The sequence below is a fragment of the Gymnoscopelus microlampas genome (assembly GCF_963454915.1).
Source record: "Gymnoscopelus microlampas genome assembly, chromosome: 8".
In the NCBI taxonomy this organism is placed as follows: Eukaryota; Metazoa; Chordata; class Actinopteri; order Myctophiformes; family Myctophidae; genus Gymnoscopelus; species Gymnoscopelus microlampas.
Window position 1 is genome coordinate 14,311,035 of NC_139945.1, and position 10,286 is coordinate 14,321,320.

Below are 10,286 nucleotides of genomic sequence, written 5' to 3' on the forward strand. Positions count from 1 at the left end.
GAATGTAAAAAAAAAAAACTGGTCATGGTATTTTTCGTTTAAAAACCTTGAAAAACAAGTTGTCATTGTGATACCGATAATGTGGCCCACCCAGCTGACCACTTAACACGTCAACACAGTTGGGAACCACAGACGTATAGCCTACTATGTTCAGACTGGCGGCCCAGATTCGATTTTTGGCCTAACCAGATTGGAGTCGCATTGCTTTTTAGTCTGAACAGCATAAAACACCTGAAATTGTATTTTTTTGCTAATCAGATTTGAACCGCATGAATAAGTGTTTTGAAATGCGATTCTAATCTGATTTCTAAAGATGTGTCTCAGTCCAGACACTCAGACAGTGAAGTCTGATTTATATTTCTAAATACAACGGTGTGAAAATAGCTGATCTGCAAGCTTTACAGCCCGTCGCATAAGCATTTGTTGCGAGCTCATAGATCTGCTGTTTTTGGCCATTGACAACCGCTGCACCACAACCTTAAAACGCGTCGCATCACAACACGTAGATCTGTTATTTATATATATTTTAGTACAACAATTAATTTAAATATTACTCATGCCTATGTCGTTACGTTGTTACCACAGCAACCAACCAATGCAGATATGTTTTTTTGTGTCTTTTTCTGCTTTTATTTGATAGAGTACATTAGACTGACAGGAAATGGGGGGAGAGATGGGGAGTGACGCGCAGCAAAGCTTGTCGGGAACGGGACTCGAACCCGTGACACGCTAGTGTCAGGCTACAATAGCAGCCTATAGGTGCCCGGACCGCAAGGCCAGCCGCCAGCCCCATGCAGATATGTTGACCATGTCTGAATACTCTATTCCAATCTGATCACTTGCAAACAACTGTGTGGATTTGGGAAACAAATGGGATTTGCCGACAGTCTGATAAAAAAGCCTTTCTGTTACATAAGGCTACTCTATCCACCAGGCCACACTGCCACAGCTCTAGAAGCTTTTTTTGAAGTGCCAGCTTTGAGCACAGCAGAAATTAGACATTTTAACCACTTAAACCCTCTAGGCTTAGTAAACTCGACCTGACGTGCCTCTGTACCGCTTTTTTCCCCTTCTACACCAAATTTCTTTGCCAAAAAGTGCCGATCTACAAGCCACAAGGCGAAGCGAGCTTGTAGATCGGCTATTATTGGCTAATAATATCCCCCCCAGAATATGGATGCACAAGGTTCAAGTGATTAAGATTGTGGCACTTCAAATGCCACAACATCCCATGATGACCGTAAAATACAAAACAACCTGACTGTTAACCATGTAGTTACTGTACATGGAGAGGGGAAGCTACGTGGGATTGGCCTGAAGCATTTGTGTAATTAATCTTATAGAGATTAGAATGCTGTTTTCATCTTTACAGTTAACTCTAGAACTTAGGTTGAGGAATCATAATGCTGCCTTCAATTTGCTTGATTACAGTAAACGTAACGGTGAATTATTCATGGATTTTTGTGGCAACCCTTTGGAAGGTATACTAGCATCCCAAAGATCACACAGGATAATATACTAACGTTCATCAACCAGCAGAGGGAGATAAGGACACATGACTAAACACTCAACAAGATACTGAGGCGACTGGACTGTTCCCAATAAACCAATGGTTCTCAAAAGTTTTCATTAATCAAGAACCCCCATAACTCTGAGAGTGAACAAATGAAACCAAATGGACCCGTTTCATTTGTACACTCTCCGAGTTACCGACCTGTAAGGGTGCATTTGGAAGCCAGAGGGTCCCTCCCTGGACCCCACTTTGATGAGAACCACTGCTTCTAAACAAATGAGATGTGAGTTTGTGATCAGTTGCAGACAGTTGTACTGAAAAGTACCCAGTTGTGTAAACTCCCAGCACCCCAACATAAATGAAAATGTGTTCTTGGCTAAAATGTGCTTACAGGTCAAATGAGAATGCTTGTTTGCAATAAGACTTCTTTTTTTTAAAGGACATGTTTATGTACCGTTCAACCCAATGCAGCTTTTCTTATCTTCTCCCAACTATTTGGTGAACACACTATAAAGAAAGCTAATTAAATCTATGTATATCAAAAGATCGGCCGATCTATCAGTTTTTTTGTCATCTGAAAATACTCCATTCCATCAAAGAGGAATGGTAATTTAGCTGTGGTGAAAGTATGAAACACCCTAAACAGTCATATGTAGTCTGAAATATATACTAGTATTAAGAGTGTGACTGTCGTATTACTCGTACTGTAGTATGTTAGTCTCTCCAACACGTTTCAGTGAGTTTGTTTGGAAGGGGGGAACAGTTAACTGTCTAAACATTGTCATATTTATCATAAAAGGTAGACAAATGTAAATTGTATTGCATCCTATAAATAATATGTTGCATTAAGAATGACCAGACACTGAGTATCCTGGTGTCAAACTGTGGGACTAGTTAGCATCCTTACTGTGGGTCAACCACAGTGGACTGTGGACTGAGCACAAAGTACTCCAGTTCTTGAGTCAAAGTATAGATACTCCTGGTCACATACAGTATTACTCAACTACAAGTAACTTTAGTTCAAGTGCAAGTATTCAAAAGTACATGTTTTTTTAAAGTATTCAAAAGTACAAATAACAAAGTACATTTAAACCATGGTCAATGGCCATGCTGCAGCATCATTAGCACACATGGACAACAAGAAAGACATCAATGTTGTGATTGTATAATAAAGACCAGCTTTATTTCATCCTCACACAAATAGCTAGATGCATAATGTGACTCTCCTAGATCAGTGCATTCAGGAGTCTGAAGGTGCCATATTGGGATCTCTGGCAAGTAAAACATTTCTCCAACATAAACTGTTGTTAAGGTGACTAAAACCGGTGCTTAATTCCTGCAGTATTTTTCTTTCAAAATGCATGTGCAATATATGAGTAATTTATCAAATTATTTAAGAGGAGGGGATACAGAGTGGACAGTCCAGTCTCCTCAGTGGACAATTTGGTAGCAAAAAAAAAGTTAAATAAAATAACATCGCCTTTTCATGTTCATATATAGCCATATGAATAAAACTATCAAGAAATTGTCACATTCATGACAACGGATCGCTGTCAAGAAATGATGGTCAGATCCAGTTGCAGTATCTGCCCAGGAAGAACAGATAAGCATGATACAGACATGTCATATTGTCCTTCGACTATGGTTATTCTTTTCACCTTCAATTTTCTGGATTTACTTTCTACTTTTTGTCATGTTCCGTTTTATGTCTGAAGAACCCTAAACATAAACTTGTCAGTGTCTCATAGAGATGCAAAATGTGCTCTGTTGTAACCCCCGCTGGGATCATAAGTGACCTGGGGAAGAGAGGGGTCTGTAAAGAAGTTAGTGAAGGCCAAAGTGCACAGTGGGTTGTCCTCCACAGGCCCTATAGAACCAGAGTCTGACTGACAGTAGACCGGAGGCTGGCTCGGCACTAACTTCTTAGTGGGGCTAGTGCAATTAGTCCAGGGCTCTGTGTAGAGGAAGCCACCAACTAAATGATGGCCATCATAAGATGAGGGCTCTGGGCCTAATAACTCCGGCTGCACCCGAGCGGGCATGCTCTGAAATAGGTCTTGATCGCCAACCATGTTGCTGTAATCCGGCCCCAATAGCTCAAAGAACTCCATCGCCTCGGGGTTGCCTCGTTCCAAGTCCTTCAGAGTCATCCCAGATGTGGAGCTGACTTTGGAACAGTTGGCAGGCTCTGTAAAGAATGACGGCGGCAGGTTGCGGTTCCTCAGGGGCGGCTTCTTGGCTTTTTCGCCCCTCACTTCCTTTGCAGGGCTGAAGAGGGCCGCCAGGCTCTTGCTTTGCAAATTGGCCTGGACTCCATCGCGCTTAGGGAGAGTTTTACCCTGGAAGGGGCTGGGCTGAGCCAGAGGGGAGCCCTGTCTCTTTGCTGGGGTCTCTGGGACGTTCCCCGGCGCTATGATGCCGGTGCACCTTTTGATCTGCTTCTGCAGATACTTGCGGTGGTTGACTTTCCTCTTGGATTTTACCGGCTTGTCCAGTGCCAGTTTGATGTTGCTGGAAGCAGAGTCGATGAAACTCAGCAAGTCCCTCGTGGTCTCTCTGTAGTCGCCCTCGCTCTCCACCTCGCCCAGGACACTCCCGTCCAGACTTTTCTCCATGTCATACTCCACCGCCGATCCGGGGAAGCAGAAATTCATGAACTGGGGGTTCATGATCGCGGTCTGAACAGCCATTACTCCGGGGCTTCACCTGTGGCGTCTGCTGTAATCTCAAAAAGCAGGAGTTTTTCATCAAAGCATGTCCCTTTTCAGCCCCTCACGTAAACACTTGGTCCTGATGCTGCTCACGCAGTGAGTGCCTGGGAAACATTCAAGAGTAGAACTGATGGATACTGAGGAGAGCTGAGAGATCTTTCAGGGGGCTGGACCAATGATGTCAGAACATCAAAGAGGAGGGGCAGCGGCACCACAGGAATTAACTCTTTGCTTATGTCCGACCACCTGCAACTATAAGAGGGATTTGTCTGAAATTCCCTGCTGTGTCGAAGACAATGCCCGCTTCTAGAGCTCTCCCCTTAAGTTGAACTGTTTACAAGTGCTCTCAACCACAAACACTTTGATGAAACTGGAGGATATTACAGTAACAATGGCTGAGGAAAAGGTTGTATCACAATGTTATAGAGAGGTCTTTACTCCTGTGTTCCAGGAACATTTCTAATGGATAGAAAATGTGTTTTCTATGTATGCACATTTGGAAAGCTGTCACATACGGTACTGAAAAATATTCTAACTTTTACATTAACATCTGGAAAGAATCTCTAAAAACTGGTATTTTTTTGTGTAGTAGTGTAGTAGAATTTTCAGAACATAATTTTCTGGTGTTCTGGTGGTTTCGTCCTGGCACAGTGATCAGCACTAGCAACCAGTTCAATCTTCTATTACACTTACACTCCAAAAAACAGACTCCAAGCCAGTGGTCTAAATGTCAGTAAAATTATCTTTTTTTCTGTGGGAAAAATCTCTGTGCCCAAACAGATGTCACTGTTTGGGGGAGAATCTTCCCAACTGCTTTGCTTGTGTCTTAATCTGCGCATGGCAAAAGTTGATTTCTGGTGCATTCCCAGGCCAGTGGGAATTTCTGCCCTGGCCTGACAACTATTATGGGCTGCCTTTGACATAAAGCCCTACAGGGTCTAAATAGCCTCCATTCTTCCCCCGCCAGTGAAAGGGAGCTTTGTGCCAGAGATTCATTAAACTGCACCTCACAGCCCCTTCGTAAAATGGGTCTCAATAATGAACAGTCGATTTAACTAGAAAAGCTGCCGGAGCTGTTAAATTAAAGGGGAATAAAGTGCAGTTCACGCTCGGTGTGCCAGAAGAAATGTTGACCCGCAGAAATCCCTGGTATGAAACTTCTGTTGCTGTAAACAATAACGCGTTTGCAGGAAGCTTCTTGGCAAACAGTGAATACAAATCGCCGATATACATCCCAAGTGTGGTGTTTGCACGGTGCCAGGGTATTACTCCAGTTTAAGTGAAATTTCGGCGAGGCAATAAAAGCGTTTTGTAATATTGAGTTGGCAGAATTGTTCCATACAGTAATAAAGATAAAACGAGGGGGAGGGATTGTGAGATTTCAGAATGTTTTACATTCTTTAGCCCTCTTGTTTCTTATTAGTTTTTTGTTTTACGTATGCTGATGTAAAGACTTAAACATACATATATATTTCTTTCCTTCTCTCTTTTGTCCCTTTCTTCTTCTTTTATTTTTGCATTTTCTCACTTGTTTTGGCCCAGAAGAAGAAGTGAAAAGAGGGAATCCTCCTCCCCTCCCTTTAAAGGACACGTTGAGGTGAGGCAGTGAATCATTTAAATGTCGGAGGGCAAAAAAAGAAAGAAAAGAAAACAAGAACGCTGAAGCGGTGAGACCGAGGGGCCGTTAAAAAAGTGCTATTCTTATGTAAATGTTCAAGTACAATAGGGACAGTGAAACTGATAGTGCTGATCTAATTATCTGCAGCACAACACAGGCCACCGCGGCCTGAAAGGAACCCCGAGAAAAGCTAAAAGATGCAAACACAACGTTCGTACGTTCGTTGCCAAAGAAGGGTGTTTTGTGGGTTCTTTATTTTATGTTGGTGTAAATTGCCTGTTCTGTCATCTTTGAAGAAAATAAAAGAAAGTGGAAATAAAGTGGGAGAATTTGGCAGAATTCAATATTCAAACTTACTTTGTAGCCTTTTGTTTTTAGAATCTGAAATATATTGTGAAATTCAAGTCTTTCAATTGGAACTATTAAAACTAAGATAAATTGGAAGCCTGTGATAGCCATGGAACGAACAGTCATGGACTCTCTGGATATTATAGGCTGGAAACCATTTTAACCCCCATTGCACACTTTCTCCCAGTCTCAGCAGCTCAGCAGCCCGGTTTTTGGCAAAGTGACATCATCAGGGACATGGCAGCCTTATCCCCTCTTTCCCGTTTGGGCTTTTGTGCTGGTGGGTTATTCACATCTCGGAGGCTGACGCACGGATTCCGGAAACAAGCCTCCATTGTCACCAAAAGGGTGAGAGGGCGAGAAGGAAAAGGGGGGAGTGGGGAGAAAGAGAAAAAAAAAGGTAAAATAAGGGAACGATCGAGAAAGCTGTGTGCCTTGGTTTGAATTCGCAGACATGTAAGACTTAGAAATTGTCAAATTCCCAACACGTTTTTTTTTCTTCCCAGCATTCATCACAGAGGCTGAATCACACATGCTAATTTCAGAAACTCCAGAGGGCCATGGTGCAAACCCAGAGGAACCTTTTGAAAGCATCACCAATTCAATTTTCACCAAATCCACACTTCACCATGTCTGTTCTCTCAACAAGCAAGTGACCCAAAACTTTAGACTTTGAAGGGCCATTCACACCAAGCACTATAACTATAACTACAACTATAAAGATGTAGTATAAATCGTGCTTGAGTGGATGGCAGATGGCAGACAATGGTGAACAATATAATTATAGTTATATTTATAGAAATAGTTGCTTGGTGTGAACGGCCTGTAACTGAGTTAAATTAATGCTCTGGATTTTACTGTGTGCACAGATCTATGGGTGGGTGTGTGTGGGTGGGTGTGCTTGCAAGTGAGTAGAATTTATTGCTTATCTATTGTTGTACAGTATGGTTTATTGCTGTATTTAATGTCTTGTTGTCCACATTCTTACTTTTCTTTCTGTGACACCCTGAATTTCCCACCCTTGGGGATTAATAAAGATCCTATCTTATGCTATCCAAGTGGTTCTCAAAGTGGGGTCCGGGGGCCCCCAGGGGTCCTTGAGGGGGTTCCACGGGTGATCCAGCGAAAGTTAACATAGCTTAAAAATCTAAACTCTATATACAGTACATCAAAACAGACGATCTACAAGCTCTAAATGCATCGCATCGCATGTGTTGTGAGCTTGTAGATCAGCTATTTTCATTTCTTTGGGAAAAAATCTAACATTTTAACACACAATATTTTTCTGTTGGGGGCTCGCAGCCAAATAAAGATACATTTAGGGGTCCTTGACGTGAAAACGTTTGAGAACCACTGTCCCATCCTATCCTAGATCGGTTCAGAAGGAAATTCCCAGGATGTTACTTATTCAGCACCCAAACTCCCTGGGTGCTGCTGGGTGAGGTACGGCTGCCTGGGCTTGTCCCTGCCGCTCAGGGCAACGTGATGTGACACCCACAGGCTTAATCTCTTCCTACTACTGTGTGGTCCCCGCCTGTGCAAGGGGACACACTCGGGGCCCGGGGTCAGCCGAATACTAATAACACCTCTGATTGATGGCAGTGTCAGGGTCTTAAGAAAGGACCAGGGAAATTAATGACCCCTCAAAGTCCTGAGAAAAGTTTTCAAGGGGGGCTCTTTTAGTGACAGGGACCTCCCTCCCCCGTGTTCAGCTGTGTTTGTATGCATCCGAGGCGAGGGGCGTCGTCGTGAGATTCAGTCTAAATCCTCTGACGGAGATCTTGGTGGACATGTCTGGCGTCGTGGCACAAAATGAACTCGAGGAACACGCTCCGCCTTCTGTTCCGTTGCGTCACGTCACGTCACGTCACGTCACGTCACGTCACGTCACGTCAAGAATCTCTGACTGTGAGACACTTGGCTACAGAACTGGACTAATAGCTAACTCGCAGAAACAAGGCACATGACAAGAAGCCATTCTGTCCCTTGTCACTGAAGCACCTTTCCCACTGGACTAAAAAACCCAGCGAACACCCACTAACATCTGGCTTTTGTCTTTGTGAGAAGGTTACAATCGGGTTTAGAGCTGAGCGATAGACAAAATCAAATGTCACTATTTTTGACCATATACCTTTATATTGAAATTGTTGTTGACAATAAATTAATTGTAATATAAAATATTTTTAATATACAGTATATATTTGACCAAACATAGCACAAAAAGCAGATCTACATTAATTCCATATCACGAATATTACAATATCAAAAATCTCAGATGATATCTAGTCTCATATCACAATATCAATATAATATTGATGTATGGTCCAACCCTAATCAGCATTCATTCCCAAAACCCATATCCAGGTCCAATCAACAACGATGGGAACATGACACAGGTAGACACGCTCATTTTTGCACCTTATCCAGCACCATTCTATGAGAAACCTTCTCCTGATTCAAAGGGAACAGGAAATAAGGAACCAAGTGCTCTAGTGTGAGTATTTCACTCGAATTTGCCCCTAAAAATAGAAATATGTAAACGAAGTAAAAATTCTAAGTAAAGTATTAATTAGTTTGATAATTTGTTCAAAGTAATTTGAACTTTCTTTGTAATTACAATCCTCTATTTATTACAATCTCAAAACAATTATTGTCATTGGTTTAGTAGCTGTAATTGCATATTGCCTCTAGACAGCATAGCCCTTGAGAGAAAGACAGACAGAGTGTGAGTGAGTGAGTGAGTGAGTGAGTGAGTTTGTGCTCATGTGAAAAAACATCAAAAGGGTATATCTACTGGTAAAAATCACACCCAGTGTGAAGTGAGCGGTGTTATTTAGCAACAACAGTGGTCATCACAGTGATAGAAGCTCACTTTAAAAAAAAAAGTTTTTTTTTTTAAGTGCGTGGTGATATTTATAGGTTATTAATTTCATCATGCGTCTCACTAGCCAATCACAGTACTGAGCAAAGGGTGTGAATAGAGTCAGCCAATCACAGTACAGCGAAAGACAAATTGTCACGACGGTCTTTCCACGACGGTCCCAAACCCACTTATAGGAGCGGCTACACCGCTCAAAAAGGAATCAATCGCCTACTTTGCCTAGTGGGTTTTGCATACGTGCTAATTTAGGTGGACAAGGGGCATTAATGTTTATCGTATGTCAGTCACTTGAGCAGAAATATAAGAATGTTATTTAGATGGTATGTTGTTTGGTCAGGTGCTAGATCTGGTGTCCTGGTTTATTTGAGGCACTGCATTATTCCTTCTTGTGTATCTTATTGTTTATTGACTAGAGTTTGATTACTCTGCTTTGTCCGATCTTGAGCATTTGCTAAATGCCCAAAATTGTAAATTGTAACCATTTAAATCCTATACATAGTTGACCCTATAGGGCTCTATACTAGGCCCCCTCGTGTTTTTACTCTACACTAAATATCTTCACTGAAAATAGGAGATCTACAAGCTGACAACGGGCCGAGCTGCGATGCGTTGTCAGCTTGTAGATCTGCCATTTTCACCGAATGTTCACCCCCCAGGATAGGGTTCAAGTGGTTAAACTTCTCCCAGCTTAAAAAAAAAAAAAGAAGTTATCCAAAAAAAGAAAAAGACTTCTTGGAGAATCACAAAAGGGTCTTTGGTTCTGAACAGCCCCCCATACACACTCTCTGCCTCACTCTTAACCTTCCATCAACCCTTCCCAACCTCTCCAGCACCCCATGTGCAGTATTAATAATATTACTAGCAGGGGGGAACAAACGGGGATCCATGGGCTGTCTTGGTGCAGCAATTTAGAGCTTTAAAGAGTGTGGGGGAATGAATGGCGTGCCTGGGGGAATCCCACCGGTCAGTCTGCAGGGGCCAGGTCAGCCTCCCACCACTCTCTTTATTGGCCTCCTCCGATTGGAGTTTTATTAAATCACAAAGTAATTGTTCCTACTGGAAGACACTGAAATACCGCAGTCGGGCTTAAAACCTATGAAGAGCGAGAGTCTAGAGCAACCGTGGTTACCAAACGATGTGCCATTACAACCACACGTTATTGTTGCAATATATAGAACTATGCATAAACTATTATAATATATACACCTATTCATT

At 42.3% G+C, this 10,286-nt stretch overlaps 1 protein-coding gene across 1 annotated transcript; it reads right to left on the minus strand.

Moving 5' to 3' along the window:
• Positions 1–2,776: 2,776 nt before the first annotated feature.
• On the minus strand, positions 2,777–4,231 carry fam181b (family with sequence similarity 181 member B). The gene has a single exon (XM_084064764.1). The coding sequence runs from the start codon at positions 4,201–4,203 to the stop codon at positions 3,256–3,258; it is 948 nt and encodes a 315-aa protein (XP_083920890.1). The 5' UTR covers positions 4,204–4,231; the 3' UTR covers positions 2,777–3,255.
• Positions 4,232–10,286: the final 6,055 nt, after the last annotated feature.